The 17,874-nt window shown below is 41.0% G+C and overlaps 1 protein-coding gene across 1 annotated transcript in view; it reads left to right on the plus strand.

The window, feature by feature from the left end:
* Positions 1-17,874, plus strand: part of Sorcs3 (sortilin related VPS10 domain containing receptor 3) — a 628,415-nt gene that overhangs the window by 547,818 nt on the left and 62,723 nt on the right. The window contains exon 14 of the mRNA XM_038331480.1: positions 3,727-3,834. Coding sequence (XP_038187408.1) covers positions 3,727-3,834 — 108 coding nt within the window. The remainder of the gene's footprint in view (positions 1-3,726; positions 3,835-17,874) is intronic.

The following is a 17,874-nucleotide window of genomic DNA, read 5'->3' on the forward strand; positions in this document are numbered from 1 at the left end:
CTGGGAATTGAAATGTCTTATGGAAGAGCAGCCAATGGTCTTAAGTACTGAGACATCTCTCCAGTCTCTAAATATTCTACTTTTAAGTTGACCCTACCTTATAAATCACGACCCTCGTCAGAAAGCCAGATCCATCTATCCAGAGTTCTTCTTGATGCTGACACAACATGGAAGACTCTAAAGCATCTAGACGTGGACCAAAACTGAAAATGGCAAACTAAATCCCTGTGTCTTCTGCACTCTCCACTTCTCTTCCTTGATTGTTGAAATACCATCAATGATATCTTCCATAACTTCTTAATTATGTTTATTCACACTGTATATATCTCATCACCAAATGCTATTGCCTTCACCTCTAAAAATATCTAAAACCTTTTTTTCTGTGTGTGTGTGTCTGTTCTCCATAGTAACCTTTAGTAACCATTTCTTATGCGGTCTTTCCATTCTTCTAATTCCGTCCACTTAGGGTTCTGACAATCTATTCACCACACAGACATAAAATTTGTCTTTTAAAGTTTGGATCCCGTCATATCTTTCATATTTCATCTGAAGACAAAGTCCTCTGTGACAGAATTCTGCGCTATCTGCCAACTCTACTTCAACTTTCCGTTCTGCTCTAACTATTGATCATCTCTGTGCCCAGAGATCAGGTCCACTTCACAGTGGATGTTTCCTCTGTCGTACCCTCCCCTTTGAGTCTGCATATCTTCTTCTTTATTGTCATCTCACATCTCCACTGATACCCCTGCCTAGGGCTAGTACTTTTAGTTACTAACAAATCAGTCTGCATTATCAGGACTTTTTGTGTGTCAGTTTGCTGTCACATTGTTTGTCTCCTCAAATTAACTACAATTTCCACTGGTGGTAGAGCCATTCCCTTCTCTCGTCTCTGGAGATACTGGTGAGGTCTTATGACTGAGGACACAGCCTGATGAAAGGCCCGTTGTTCCCTTACTCTCGTCTCTGGAGTACTGCTGTGCTGTTGTGACTGAGGACACAAATAGCTCAGGCACATGAGAAACATGGGCTATTTTATCCGGGAACTCATTTCATTTTCTCTCTGTTTTCCTGTATTGCCATTATTTAGAGGTCATTCAGAATTTTACTTTCTTCTTGACTATTGGCAATCTTACTGGTTTCAATTTCACCTATAGACTTACTATAGGATTCCCAATTTCCTTGGCATAGACATTAATGAGCTATTGACATAAGGAAGCAAATGAGATGCCCTTGGGGCTGGGATTCTGTACAGTTATCTCTGAGTATTTACAAAGTCCCAACCATCTCGGATTTACATTCCAGGCCCTACATTCTTATAGCAAAGATATTAAGATTTTTATTGTGTTTCCTAAAGTTTCTTTCAGGGCTTAGATTTTGTTATATCTGTTTCTGCCTGAAACAGCCTAGTGTTAGAGACACTCTTCTCTGGAAATACCCACACGGCAGAATTGTGGCCTCCCAAGAATCCCCTCAGTCATAAGTGAGTGTCACTCGACTCCATTCTCACTGTGCCTCTGGAATCAGTGCACTTGCTTCCGTTCTGGCATCCTTGCACCCTACATGCCTAGGCTGCATGTCATTTCTGGGCTTGTCTTTAGGTGTGTGCTGCTACGCCATTCTTCCCTCTACCTGGGAGACATCCTTCCATGGAGATTACTCCCTACAGCGAGCCTCTAATCTTCTATGGTTTCTCTCATCACTTTCACTTAGCTTTGTCTGGAAACTTCCGCCTTGATTCTGAAAAGTATGATGTGACCTCATCATCTGCCTCACGGTGTCTTCTCTGTATGAAGTAAAAATAGCTGCCCCTATGCCCTGCTGGGGGATACATGAAAAGAGGGCACCTCTCATCTCAAGATACCTGTGGCATCCACTGGAGCCTGCTCTGTACCTGTTGCTAACTAATCTTTATCAGTGAGGAAATTCTTGGTGAAGCAAGGAGAGAGGCCTTGCGCTCATGTTGGCATTATTCTGTGGAAATAGCAACTGATCTGTTTAGAGTCATATCAACAAAAAGGCTTGAAAAGGAAAAATAATAAAGCCTAAGATATTTTTCCTTAACCCCTGGACCTACTAGACAGAGACAACTAGTTAGTGCCTATGGGAATTTCTAAAACAACCTTTATTATTATAGGAATTTCTGAGCTACAAAAGCAAGGAATCTGGACTAATGCTATTTTCACAGTGGTTCAGGTCTCCCCACCTTCCTCTGCACTAACTTAGCTTTCAACTTAATCTTTAAAAAGGCTGAATTAACTGAGCCCTTAAAGTTCAAAACAGAGGATGATAATTTAGGAATTCACAAAAGCTTCTTAACAGTGTGATCTCTCTCTCTTTTTTTTTAATGACTGTGGATCAAGGTATACCATCAACCTAAACATTGTTGTCAGACTGACTGCCCTAGATAGGTTAGAGTATTGTCCCCAGCACTATTTTTAATCTGTGTATTTCGGAAAAATAAGATAGGAACACAGAGGGAGTAACAGTGGGAGAGAGAGAGATTAAAAAGTAAATACAGACGGGATGGAGTGACTTTTTGTTCATGGAGAAGGTAATTCCTAGAACCAATGTATGGAAGTCAATTAAAATCATACTGCAGAAACTGAGTGGATGCTCTGAAAGAGGCCTTTCACATTCCTCCCCTCCTCTCTGCATCTGCCAGTCTAGCGCTTCCGTAGCCCTGATGAGTATCAGGGCGATGAAAATGAATGGGAGAGTCCTTGTCTTCAGAGTGATCACAGTTCGTAAGAGTCAGAGACATTTTCTGAAATGACGTATAGCAGAAAGAAAGAAGCATGTAACCAAGATTCATATGTGAGGTGTCAAGGGGTCATTCAAAGAATAAAATGGTCATGTTTCCTAACCTCTGAGAGATTAAAATCCTGAATATAGGAGAAGGCCCATACGTAGGAGGGGCTCAAAGTATTTTGTATGTAGAGAAGATTTAGAAACGCGACAGGACAAGAAGGATCCTTGAGGATGAAGAAGACAAGGACACAACTTTGGGCTGTGCTTTCTGCTTAAATCGAGGTGTAGTGAGGTCCTTGATATTATCAAGAAGGAGAGGGAAGCAAGCACGTGGAATTGCTAGGAGCATCCTTTAAAGAGGTGTGTGTTCAGTATACACAGAGGACCAGGCTTGTCTTTTATCCTTGGACAAATGAGGGAACGGGACATCTTCTCATAGTAGCGCAGACACACACTAGCCATGCCTACAAGCCTTCTAAGTGACATTGGAAGGTGGAATAGTCTCAACATCCATTCCGAGAATATAGGAAATTGCTTTTCTTGAAGTTTGATTTGAAAGACACACATACACCCTTCCTATAGGGCACACCCACACTCCTCAATTTATCTGTGTCAGAAACTCCAAGGGCTGAATTGATTGTACTCTAAATTGAACCTTCGGTTTCATTCTTAGTATTTGAAATGCGACACTCTGTCTGCTGAGACCTTTTGTGCACATGCACACACACACACGTGTGTGTGTGTGTGTGTGTGTTTCCTCAAGTCTAATGTGCTGAAATATTTCTATAGGTTTGGATCCCTTCTGCCTGTTCTGGTAAAAGCAATTTTGATCAAATCTTATAATATAGGGAGATGTTGTAGATTAAGTATTGTTAATCCACATTGCCAGATAGGAAACTTTGATAACGTAAAATAAGGTGGTCAAAGACTGCAACTCTATTTTCAGCTGTGTCTTCCATGTATTTGTTTCTGCCTCAGGGTGAGTTTTGATGAGGGCCACTCCTGGAGCAGATACGGTTTCACGTTGCTACCTCTCTTTGTGGATGGGGCATTGGTGGAGGCAGGAGTTGAGACCCACATCATGACGTGAGTACTTTTTACTGTGGCAGAAAAGAGACTGAAGATCTCAGTTTTCCTTCATCTGCGGGCTCAAGATTTCCCTGGGGGAATATAATAAGAAATAATTTCTTCTCAGGGCCAGAGTTCCCTCATCTATAAAATGGAAATTGTTTCTATTTGCACTCACCAATCCACATAGCCACCAATAGGGTCACAGATGCTAATTGACCCGGGAAATTTCTAACAGAATTTAAAGACAAGGAAGCTTTCCCCATACCTCAAACTCAACAACATAGAAAGTTAAGTCTGTGATGTATTTGAGAGATTTGGTATTCGTATGTTAGTGTCTACTCAGTGTCCATCTTGAACCCAGCCTAGGACTTTTGTCAGAATTGAAAGACCAGATGCCAACTGCTACACAGAACTGCTACAGCTCAACCAAGGTAGGAAGTAGAACACATCCATGACTGATAGCTTTAAGTTGGACTTGTGTTACAATACAACTTTTCTGGATACACAAAAAAACCAAAAAATAATAACAACAAAAACCATTGATCGTATCTACTATGTGTCAGATAGTATATAAATGGACAATTCATTTAATAAAAAACCCTAGTTTATCCTATTACTTAAATAAACAAGATGAATAAATACTCTGCTTTGGTACCCAGAATACTATGTTAGACATTCGCATTTTTGTCAGGAGTTCCAGGAATGAAGAAAATACTAAGGCCACTTCTAGCCTTTACTTCAAACACTTGTTTGAAGATTTAGGTCCATGAGCTGACTTTCCAAAATTATTGCCCATCCTTCACTGACACAGTAGGCATAAAACAGAAAGCTTCTGTCTCTGTAGGACCTTCACTAATGTGACTCAGTGCAAAGCTTGGGTCCTGGTTGTAAGTTCTACAGGGCATAAGCACCTGGATTCGAGAGGCTGGCTAAGCTGCCCCTAACTGCATTCAAGCCAGAGTTCATTGTTTTTCCAATTCAAGTCTGTTGTAGCTCTAGAATTTTGGCTAGTGGCCCCAAATTCAGCCATTCTTCATTTTTCCCTTTGCCAAGAGACTTGACTATTTTGCTTATCTTTAGCTCATAACCTAAGGTATTCTGCGTGCTCCTTTGTGAGACCTATTTGAACTCATTGCACGATTCTGTTGGGCGTGGTTTTGAACGATACCGTATACAGAGGACTCTCGCCATGGCCTTGTGTTCTCTGGACTAAGGCTGCACTTTAAATGTTGTGTCCACATGATCTTAAATCTTAATACTTTGCCCCTTCCTGTGGAGTTGAGCTTGTTACGTGGGTATGAAGGAAGACTGAACTCAGAACCAAATTGCTTCCTGAATGACCTAGATATTGTTTTGTCGTTCCTCCTTTCCACAAGTGTTGCTGGGTTCTAATGGGGGGAGGGGGATGAAAAGGCGTGACATCAATGACCACAGGCCCTGGGAGACATGTAGAACTTACAGCAGACTCATTTATTTATCAATGTGGAAAAACTTATATACCCTCCCAGCACCCAGGCATTCTGATCCGTTGACAGCTGGCATTTCTTTCATGCTCATGTCTCCTTGGCTAGGCATGATCAGGGTCTCTGACAGCGCCTGTTGCTAGGCATTCAAGAAACACTTTTTGGTAGCTCCTTATTGGACAGGCAAAGACAGGACCTTTGACAGCTCCAGGCAGACTCCAAGTTGGCTCCTTTTGGCCTGGTAGGTCTTAATACGAGGATGCGCAGGAGCTCAGCAGAGCTTTGGTACCTTGTCTGTCTTGCTTACAAAGATGCTTCAAATATGCAGCATGGTTATTTCATATAGGAGATGGGGAGTGAAAAGCACACTTGTCTAATGAAATTAAGATGGGTCTTAGAAGCATTCATCCAAACAAAAGACCAATTTTTATGTTATCTATTGCATGTAGGTTTAGCTTTGGGGGTGTAGATTTGTGTGTAGAACTTGGAGTACTCATGAAAGTTCGAAAAGATATCATTGGAGGAGTGAAGAAGGAGGAAGAGCTAAAGCAGGAAGGAGACAGAGAATACTAGTGTAAAGTGGGGAAGGGGAGTAATTTAACGGGAAGATTTAAGTAGTAAGAGAGATGAGAGGGTAAATCAGATGGTGTGGGATAAGCAACAGTTTATTTGAAAAGGCCACATGGAGTTCTACTGTTTTATAAGCTTTCTAAAAACTAATTACATACCTAAATTTTTGTTTTAGGTAATGATAATACTCCTCTTAGAAGCCATGGTTTATATATATATATATATATATATATATATATATATATATATATATATATATATATATATAAGAGCCTCGTACCTGGCATGGGTTACCTCTCTGGGAGTTGTTGGTCAGTGAATCCCAGAGACTACAAAAATAATACCACTAGGAATTCTGTCATGCAAAGATTAGGATCTAGCCATTGGCATTTATGTGTCTGGCGCTTGGGTTGGAATCTAACTAGTTAATCTACTCTATGAGCAGTGTTGTATGTGTGGGAACAGCAAAGTGCCAACAGAATGGTGTGAGGGTACAGCAGGGCTGCTGGTGAATGAGAACCCTATGGGGAATGGTTTCTGATTCTCTCCTGGGAGAAATTGCCCAGTTCTTCACTGTATATCTGCTGGAGAATATGCATGGGGGAGACAAGACAATGCCCAGCATAGAGATCTGTGATTTTCTTGCTTTTATTGTATATTTTTTTATTGCCATTTCAAATGTTATTATTTCAACATCTCCCTGGTAACCTTGACAGCAGCCATCTAGTCTAGCCTAATTCACAATGAAATGTGACCATTCTTATTACTTAAGGCTGAGGATACGTGGGATGATTGACATGCCCGTGTGCCTATTGTGGTCTCAGGTGGAAGTTCTTGAGATGATGACGTGCCTGTGGATGCTAAAACGCTTGGCGTCTTTGGTCCTCTACTGTTATAAAAGGTTGTTTGCCTTCCAAGATAACAAACACCTTAAGGGGAACTCTTTTTCTCTTGGCTCAGCTGAAGAATCAGATGGAAAATCTTCTTTCCCACATCTTCAGCCCTGCACTTTAGTTGCCTTACTAACATGAAAATTTGGGACCAATGGACTGTGATTAGCTAATCTTTCACAGGGACTGCAGAGAACTAGGCAGTCTCTCTGAAAACAAAAACAAAAACAAAACAGAAACAGAAACAAAACATCTAGGGCAAAAATAGAATTTCTCCTGCAAAATCTCAGTTACTTCTAGGAGTAGACAGCAAAGTACCTGGGGAGACTGTAGCCTAATTTTTAAAAATCCAGCCATGGTTTACAGCCAGTTTGCATACACCCTTCCCTTTCTCTAGGCCATGATAATGCCATGAGGTGCTTTCTCAAATGTGATTTCAATGGAATCCCCCAGAATCTTGCAGTGTAGATAGGATTATCATCACTGAGCAAGCGAGGATGTTGAAGCTCGGAGAAATGTTCAAGACAGACAACATAAGAGCAAAGTTTGGGGGCACAAATGAAGGAAGATACTAGAAATCTCTAAGGCTTGTCCAGCAAGCAGGCACTATGGTTCATAGGAAAGTGTTGGGATGTTAATGACTTAGTATGTGTTGATGACTACCTCTCTGTGCTCACCCCTACCTAAGCCGAAGAAGATCTGTCCCTGAATTTTAATTCACAGTATGTTTGAAAAAGAATATGATGAAAGCTTGAAAGAATTAGGGACTAATTAAAAGGCAAGATGTGAGGCAAATTGTACTTGCCATTGGATATCAAACAAGTGATGAAAGGCGGGATAGTTACAAAGGGTTTCCTGGCTGTGCAGAGATGGAGATCAGTCATTACAGGTGGATGGCTCAGTCTGAGCAAACAGGAGGAGTAGGAATGTGCCTGGCCTGTCAAAAAGAAGCTGCAAAGAAGGAAAGGCTACAAATGCCTTCAGCAAATTGGCTAGAGCCCACTGTCTTGCTGACTCCCTTTGTAAATCCCACTCTAATTGGCATAAATCTCTGGTCCATTGTTCTACTAGCAGAACTAATAGCCAAAGTGAAGGGGACCAATAACATTTTGCCTAGAAAATTATGCAAACCCCAAAGCTACAGACGTTTGAATAGAAGCAAAGACCTCCTTTCCACTTAAGGGCCAGTAGCCTTATGCTCAGCCAGGAACATACTCTTAAGTATATATAGCCAGGGCAGGATGCAAAAGCCCAGCTATAAACTGTGAATGCATTGCTTAGCGTCTAGTAACTGCATCCGATAAAGTCTCTGGAAATGAACCAGAGCTGTTCCCATTGATCTGTTTTTCAATCTTCTGTTGTTTGCTAGAAGAGCCTGATTTTACTTTGCCCAAAGTAAGTCATTCGAGTAATCACCAAATCCGGCAAAACCCCTCAGTCATAGCTTTTCATGCTGTGGCTTGATTCCCAGTCTCTAGTTTATCACCGGGCTTCTCACCACTCAGAGACCTGGCTTCCGTTTGGGGCGAGGCCCTAGAGAGCTGAAAACTGATATGCGGGGCTTCCGTATCACACTGGAGGCTGGCAACAGCCTGAAATGAAAACAATTGTGCCAACCCACAGATTTCCATCTGTACTTAATCAAAGTCCATCTCGAGGGACAGCACTCATCATGATCCTTTGCTCAATATTCATTTAAAGTCCACTTTCCTCACCTGGATGTGAGGATGAAGAGAAACAAGCCCCACCAAGGGCCATTAGATTGTTACCGCTCCAGAGATGGCTCTGTTGGCCAAGTACTTAAACTGTAAGTGCAAAGACCTGAGCTTGATTTCAAGAACCCGCATAAATAGCCAGGTAGGATACTCTGCCCGTGTAATTCCAGTATATAAGAGGCTGATAAAGGAGACCCCTTGGGCTTCACTGGCTAGCTGTCCTAGACTACTTGGGTATTTAAAGGTACGTAAGATCCTATCTTAAAATACAAACAAACAAAAAGGTTGATTGAGCATGAGGAATAGTGCTTGAGGTTTTTCTCTAGCTTTGACATGCATGCACATACATGTACTGCAGCCTGTAGAGAAGTCAGGGCTTCACGGGCTCTGGTGTTTCAATTGCAGTGAGTCAGCTGCCCCAGTTCATTTCAGGAAGATAGGCACAGAAAGCAGAGAACAATAGAAATCAGTGGGTGCCGATCAAAACTCACTATGAAAAAAAAAATCTAATTTCAAACAGTTTTCATGTGCCATAAATATAATTTTTCTTTAGTTTCCACTCTCTTTAACATTTAAATCATTGTGGGCTAATTAAAACAGATGCATCCCGCAGGTTGTGCTGTGGCCCCGAATAAGAATGCGCTTTGTCCAGGCTGATTCCCTTAGAAACATCTCAGTCTTGGACAGTGCTGGATTCAGGCTTCTCCATAAGAGGTCCCTGTGCTATACTAAAGGCCTGGCCTCTACCTCTGGTGTGTTTGAGATGTGATTGGCTAATGAGGACGCTTTCTTCCTCTGCACTTACCCATTTATGGATGTGTAGACTGATGGCTCTTTAGAAGGTGAAGGGATGTAAGAAGAGGGGTGTAGTGGGATGCGGTAGGACCGGGGTGTGTGCTGTAACATGTTACCCTGCCTCCAGCTTCTCTTGCTTATTCTCTATGTGGCCCACTAGGAAATAAATGGCTTGCTCATCTAGCACACCCATCTGTAGTGCTGTACTTTTCGCCTCCAAACAGATCTCAAAATAATTGAACTAGCCTGCTGTGGACCGAAGGCCCTGCACGCATGCGCCGAAGTAACGCTTTTGTCTCCAGCATCGCTTCCGTCAGCTGACTTCTCAGTGTCCAAAAGTGTAGTTCGTCAGACACGGCTTCTGCCTAGAAGTCGCTTCTTCTGATGTGTCTCCTACACCGTACTGAAAATACACTCTCTAGGGAGTGACTGAGAATCTGCCTCATTTCTTTTTTCAAAGCTTAGTTAGTGAAGTCCTTTGTCTTTCCCTGCTTGTTTTTGAGACCGTTTTACTCTGTAGACCAGGGTGTCTTGTCCTAAAGGTTACTATGGAACCAAAATTGAATTTCAACTCATGGCAATACTCCAGCTTTACCGGCTCAGATTCTGGGATGACAAGGAGAGGCTACCATATTTATTCAAGCACCTCACGTCTAAAAGACTTTGCAGCATTGAAGCCACATGTTTAGAGTCTAAATATGTACTAGGATCACATGGCAAACACCTCAGCTGAGGCGTGATAGTGCCTGTTTCGCCCCTCACTCCAGTGGGCTCATTTCAGCACACAGTACTCAGACGTTGCCCTTCTGGCTTCGGGAAGATTTGAAATTTGGATTTCACATTTATAATTACATAACTACTTTATACTTTGTTCAATATCATTTTATAAATACAGAAAAATGTAGACACTAGCTCCGGAGAACCTGTTCAATTATCACGTAAAGTTGATGAGAGTCATTTTGTTGTCACTAGGGTGACTTTATTACTGTCCATCTCAGATCCATTCTGCTTACTGTTCCCACAGACACTTCTAGAATAAGTGTTGAAGTGTTTGATACTTAATTGTATACATGGTATTGAGTTATGTGTTTTTATACTTTTTGGTAGTTTCAGTGAGTGTGTGCCCACATTGTTTTATGTATTTTTAAGTGTATACAATTCAAATAGGCAATGGCAGTAATTTATATGCATATTTCTATCATTATTGCCTAATTTAGGGGCTGTCCATGTGGCCCAGGCATTTTCCATGCTCATGGACTTTTGTCATTAAATGAATATGCACCATTTATTGATTCTCCTATCAATGAACATTTACGTTGCTTCTGCTGTTATCTTTTTACAAACAGCGTTTTAACTTTGCACGTGCCTCCAGTTAAATTAATGGAAGACCTTTTCTGATCTACACACGCACTCAGAAGTGGAGATGCTGAGTCAGAGTGACCAGTGCTGTGTGAATATGCACCGACAATGCGGCTGTTAAGTTTAGCACAGCTTTCTGATCTTTCTCATCCCCATTGTCTAGGAGGTTAGCGTGAGAAGCCTTCCTCAGCCCGAGAGGTGCAAGGTTGCAGTGATCTGAGCATCTTCCTCCATAGCCCTGAGCGTGGTCGTGCACGTGCATTGTTGGTACCCAGCAGATGTGCAGTGAGTGCTGCAGTTAGCCTGGACTGGAGACTGTTTCTGTAAACGAGCAGGTGTTGGGCGGTTTCCACACAGTTTGGATTCTGCTATTGTTTCATTTGGTTCAGGGTTTGACACAAACAGTGAACTATAATGTTATTATAATGACACAGAAAACAAAAGCTGTCTCTTTTGTATTTCTCGCTCAGGGCTCTTCTAAATTCTGTGTCTTTCTCCTCTTGTGAAAATCCTTCCGTGCTCATCTACCTCTGTCCTTCCTTCCAGTGTTGTCACTTGGCCCCTGACTTAGGTTCCACGGGTTTGTAGATCACAGTCTTTCAGTCATCATTGTGGACTTTAATACAAACTCAAAAAACTACTTAGTTATAAGAAAAGAAGCAAAGTTGTTTGAACAATGATTTCCTTTAACTTGTGTTTTAAAATTTTGATGTTTAAAATATAAACTTTTTATGGAATTTCATACATTAGTGCAGGATGTGCATCATTTCTGACCCTCAGTTTCCCCCAGTGCTCTTTCAGTCCCTGCTTAAGTTCATGGCATTTTCTATAGCTTCCTTCCTTTGCTGTTTGTTTCAGTAGTTTTAGCTTTCTTTCTCAGTTTCCTTTTGACTCCATTCTCTCTCCATATCTATTTTCAATGCTTCTCATCCCCTTCTCTCTAGCATCTCACCGAGACTGTTCAGCATCCAACACACTCTGCTTGCAGGTTTTTGCTGTTGATCCTCCTGCCTGTTTCTATTAAGATCTAGTGCATGTCTCACTTTTGCTCGATACAATTTCCCGTGTAGCCGCTGACCTCCTTTACCACTAATCCCATCTACACCCTAATGGGAAAACAATCAGGTGGCCTGGATGCACACCAGCAGTCAAGCATACTGCCTGAATATTTGGAAGCCAGCAGCTGCTGCCCACTGATGGCTGGCCTTCCCAGAACACCGTTCTTTCTTTTTTAATTTGAAATCCATCCTTTACGGTTTCCTTCACAGAAATAGGGGAGGCAGGCTTCTCCAGGCAAGAGACAAGAATACATGTGGGAACCAGGCCTTTTGGGGAGAATTGAGCACTTAGAGGACATTTAGTAGAGTGCACACATTGCTATTCTTTCAAGAACACTTGTTATTACTTTATTTGACTAGGTATACTGATAGTCAACTATTAATAAATCAATGGTTTAAGAGTTCAAGAGGCAAGTTAGGACATAAGTAGTCAATCCTCCATTGAGTGGAAGCTTATATTCTCATACCTTATCTGTCTCCTGTGAAGAATGACAACAATTGCAGTATATACTGTAGCTGTTGTCTAAACTGTCAGAGTCATATTGGCTGTGTCAATAGTGATGGGGGATGTGGGGCAGACAGAGACAGAAAAAGAATGAGAGAGACAGATAGAAAGTTAGATGGAAGGGTATTTAGTTAATGCCCTTGGCCTCAGAATACTCTGCCCTTTGCCTATTCTAGCCCTAGCTGTGGTTTGTGATAATCACTTATGTCTTAGAATATGAGAGAACAATACTGTCAATAAATGGAAGAAAATATTTCATAGTAAAAACGGCACTTCCAGTGGTGATTTATAGTTTCATCTAGGGATTTTTATATCCATCAAGTGTTTATATAATGAGAGCACATTCTTTATAATGGACCAAAGGGAAATAATTTACCAAACCCCACATGTAGCATCTTCTAGATAGTAAAAGGGAAGAGCTAATTTGCACCAATGCTAAGGACACTGTGGTTTATGTTCACTCCACCCTTGCACCTATAACTGAAAGGAAGGTACTATCTCACCAATCCACCCTCGCCTCCCTGTGCTAAACATTGCCTGGAGTCACTGAGTCCTTCATCACTTTGGATAAACATTCCCCTGGCAGCCAATAAGAGATAAGAAGAGAAACTCGCCAATCCTACTCATGAAATACAAATTGAAGAAATCAGCAGATAGCACTTAATTTCTTCAAGGTCATTTGGTTAATTTATGCTGCATTTGTAAGTTATTGTATATTTTAAAAATTAATGAAAGATTTAATTATGGCAGGGTTGCCTGTGACCTTTTGTGGAATGACTTCATCATAAATCTGCAGGCATTTCAGAACTGTTTTCCAGGTTTCTAATAATTTGCTCTCAAATTAATGACATCCAGTCAGTGAAAGAAGTTGAGGCTGGGTTAAAAAAATTGAGTTGAGATCCGTGGTTTCCTAGCAATGGCTGATTCTGAGACCTAGGTGGAGGTGGTGGAGAAGATGGTGTGTGACTCACCAGAATCCGCAGCAGCTTTAACTGTTTACCTAGAGGAATGAAAAATAAATCCAGTGTGTCAACACAGGAGAACCTGCACATATCCAGACTGCATCACTGAAGGTTTGGGACACACTTATCTATGTGGGAGTGATGTAAAACACTGGACTTAGTAGATACCACCTGTTTTTCCCTGATATACATAGTTTATTTTTTTATTTGTAAATGAGAGTTCCGCACTTATCATCCAACTTGTTGGTCACCTGTGCAACCCAATGTAGACTTCATCAATCTGTGACCTTCACTCCGTTCAGAGGCTCGGTAGGAAGAGCTGAGCTGCCTCAAGGGAAGATTCTCATTTCCCTTAAGAGCAGAACACACTTTCGTCTGTGCCTATGTCTATTTACTTGATCCAGCAGAGTCAAGAGAAAGGCAATGCAGAGGAATGCCACATCTGTGCACATCCAAAAAGGTCCTCTGTCTAAGAAGAGACTTTAGTTTACAGCTGCTGTTACAGAGAAAGCTAGATTTCTGAAATCTCAGGGCACTCTGGAGGGTGCCAGAACCTTGGAGAAAAAGCAGTGAACCTGGAGAAGTAGGTCTCAGCTGAAGGCTTCTGGGATTAATGGAAACCCTGGACATGATCATGATCCTCTCTGCATCCTCTTGAAGCAGATACTCATGGTGTGAGCATGCGAGCATGGTATGTGTCTGTGACTTAACGAGAAAGATTTCCCGTAAGAACCTTCAGCGTGGGAAGAGTTGGATGTCAGGAGATCTGCTTCTTAGTTTGTTCTCTTCTTGGGCAGGCTAATGTTTTAGCCTTAGTTTCTTGCTAGTTTATGAAGGAATTGGGCCAAAGGGTCATCCCCTGAGACTGTTTCAGTCCTAACTCTTTATAAAACTCTTTATAATCCTGTTTGTTCTCTTTCATGCCTCAGGGATTCCCAACTGGAGACCAGGCCACAAAGGGTGATCATAGTTCAAGGTCAAGTGTGTAATTCTCCACACAGTACAGGTTTTAGACCTTGAGACAAATAGGATCGTAAATGGGACTTTCTAGTTAGAAACTCCCTTCAGATTTTTCCTTTCTTTCTTCCTCCAACTGTGCTTTCAGATTTATAAATTTCATGTTGTTCCTGCCTTTTGTGCAAACAGGCTATTTAGAGCTGGAGGTGAGAGCCCCCCACCTATCCTCAAGCCTCAGTGCCAAACCATGTAGTCGAATGGCTGCTAATGAGTCACAATGTCCTTCAAAACCCGGGGCTGGGGACCATGTGTGAAAAATGGCCACGGGTGTATGCACTTTGTTGCTGACTCTCTTCTGCTTGCTGCTTTAATTTCTTTGAATCTCAGTTTTCTCATCTGTCAAATTGGAATACATGAGGTAATCCACACAAAGTGGCTAGCAAACTCGAAAAAGTTGGGTAAATGTTCCTGCTTGCTGACAAAATTGTTAATATTTGACTATTTTTTGCTGATTATTCACTGTTTACAAACTCTCACATTAGAGATTATGCACATATGGGTATAATATCTGCCCCCTAAATTCTTAAACATCCAACCAAATGGATACTATAAGTAATCCCAATCACCATACTATAATTGCTATGTATTTGTATATGTCTCTGTGTGTTTGTGTATGGAGGTTTGCAAGTATACAGATATATGTGGAGGCCAGAAGACAATCCTAGGTGTCACTTCCTCAGGTACTATCCACATATCATTTTGAGACAAGGTCTTTGGCCAAAAACATGATCAGCAAGCCTGGGGATCATTCTGCCTCCCTAAATCTGGGATTATAAGCATACCCTACTGATGTAGGAAATCCTTCTGTATGTGCCTTGCATTTATTGGTTAATGAATAAAGAAGATGTTTTGGCCAGTGGCGTAGCAGAATAGAGTTAGGCAGGGAAAACTAACCTGAATGCTGGGAGAAAGAAGTGAAGTCAGGAGAAGCCATGTAGCCCCACCAGAGACAGACGTCTAACAGAACCTTACCAGTAAGCCACAACCACATGACAATACACAGATTAATATCAATGGGTTAAATTAAGATGTAAGAACTAGCCAATAGAAGGTAAAACTAATAGGCCAAGCAGTGTTTTAATTAATACAGTTTCTGTGTGGTTATTTTGGGGTTGAGCAGCCGGGAACAAACAAGCGGCCTCCTACAACACCCTACCATACCCAGATGTTTTATGTGAATTCTAGGGATCTAAATGAGGTCTTCATAGTCACATGGCAAGTACATTACCAATGAGACTAGTTCTTTCACCTTCATGGAGACTTAGATGAATTCCTATCGAAGTTAGATAAGCCATCCTGGACAGAGAAAAAGCAAGTTGAAAAAACATCATGCTCCTTTTAATAGAAGAAAATAGAGTTCTGGTTGTGAACAAGGACACCAAAGATACCACAATATAAAAAGGTGGAAGGAGGCTAATATTCAGAAGTTCAAGGGAACAGTTCTTTGCATGAGGTTTGCTGCTCAATCATGTGGCAGTGCCTTAGGAGTTGCTACACAGAGATTGAATTTGCAGACAGAAGTGGGAGTGATGACCATTGTTATGATCAAGACATCAAAGGGACCATACATGTAGCTGGTGAATAGGAAAGATTTGTAGAAGTTCCATCAAAAGATTGGGAGTCTATCTGGTGGTAACAGAGTGAAGTGACTTAAGGACTGGGTCTCTACTAATGTAGATTAGTAGACAGAAGACTCTTTCCCACCCAGTCCCTCAGTGATTTATTCACAAAGAGACAGAAGCTCAAATCAATCATTAACTGTTTGACCTATTAGCTAAGGTTTTTTATTAACTAGCTCTCAAACTTAAATTAACCCATAATTCTTGTCAGTGTTTAGCCATGTGGCTTGGTACCACTTCTCAGTAAAGCATTCTCATCTTGTTTCCTCTGCTTCTGGCTGTTGACTGACTTTGCCTTTCCTCTTCCCAGAATTCTCTTAATCTGGTTGTCCCACCTGTACTTCCTTCCTGGCTACTGGCCAATCAGTGTTTTATCAAACTCATAATACTGACAAATCTTTAGAGTGTACAAGAGCATTATCCCACAGCATAGATGTTTCTAGTCTAACTCAGCTGGGGAAGTAACAGAGAAAGTGCAGAAAGCAATTCCAGAGTGTGAATTGTCCTTGATCTTTTGCTTAAGATGTTATTCAGGCAAAGAAAACTAGAACTTAGTGGGTAGAAGAACTCGTAATGATGATGAAATTTCTGAAGAAGGGAAGAGAGAAATTTCGATTGTAAGTTTGTGAGTTTAATTCAGAGTTCCCTGGAACTCTTCTGCCAAGGTCACAAATATAATCATCAAAGGACTTCTTTTCTTTGAAAATTCCTAGTGCATTAGTGGTAATAACTCCTTGTTCTCTTCATGAAGGTTCGTGGCCAACCACTATCTTAAAACTTCTCTCAGGTTTTATAACTATGTATAAGAGCCCTTGTAACCAGAGATCCAAAGGAATCAAATAACCATGGAGGGGAGAGTCAGGTGACCGAGAACATTTCTTTTGGAAAGAGAGAAACATCTTTATAGAAACTGCTTCCCTAATTACATTTACTGTGGCATTGTTTCCATCCAAATTATAGCAATTATATACCCTGATCCCATTTGAAATCATTTAATTAATGAGTAGCTACCTCTCTGTGTGTTTGGAATTCTAATGAAGTCTTTTCTTTTTGTGAGTCACCTCCTTCCTCAAATTAATCACCCTTTTCCTTTCAGAAAGGCTTATTCAGTCTGGATGGTGGATTGAAGAAGGTATATTATTTAATGTCCCAGGAAACTACATTTATTATAGAAACCCTAGCATAGGGTAGGATGACCATAGATAGAGTAACTTCTAGCCCTTAGATTTCATTCATATAAACACCAAGGGACATCTGTCTAAATCACAGTCTTTGGCCAAGAAATGAAAGCTGCTAAAGCTATGATAGCAGTATTAAAACTATGATTTATTTTGTTTGATTAATTCTATTCATTAATCAACCAAGAACTGTATTAATTTAGTACCTTATATGAAAGAAGTACCTTTGGATGCAAAGACAGATGACTGTAGTAGCTAGATAAAACCACTGATTGGAAGGTTACCAGGAGATGGGCAGCTTGTATATCTAGAGGTAGCTATACGAGGACTGGAAGAAAATACATTCGTCAAAGTTATCTAGAAAGGGCTTTGTTCTGAATTCTTTTATGTTCATTCTACTGAAAAAGAGTCACCTTTGAAAAGAAAGTTGAAGGCTTCAGGAAGGTTCAAGTTTACCTAGTTGATTTCAAGGCTTTCTCATATTGCTATGGTTCCCAGACCAACAATAAAGCACTAGCACGGTGCTGTCTGTGACCAGTATCTTGTTAACAGTATAGCCACTAGGCATAGAATTTTTTTTAACAAATATTGAGATGATTTCTTTGGTTCAGAGAGCCCAAGATAAATCTGAAGTACAGAGACAAACACATGAAAAAAATGCATGTGCAAGGTAAAAAGAAAAACAGAAGTAATAATTTTTAATTGATTCCCCCCATGAAAATCCATATAATGAGAAATGGCTCAGAGAATCCATTTGTTTTGTTCCTGTGGTTAGAACTTCCTCAGGGAAACAAAGGGCAGGGTACCTCTTTCCAGGCAGTCATCTATATTTATGTATGAGGTGTCTACTTTTTTCAAGGCTCAGTATGACTAAAAAGATTGCCACATTTGGGGTAAGTGTGTGTGTGTGTGTGTGTGTGTGTG

This window comes from Arvicola amphibius, chromosome 1 (assembly GCF_903992535.2).
Source record: "Arvicola amphibius chromosome 1, mArvAmp1.2, whole genome shotgun sequence".
Lineage (NCBI taxonomy): Eukaryota > Metazoa > Chordata > Mammalia > Rodentia > Cricetidae > Arvicola > Arvicola amphibius.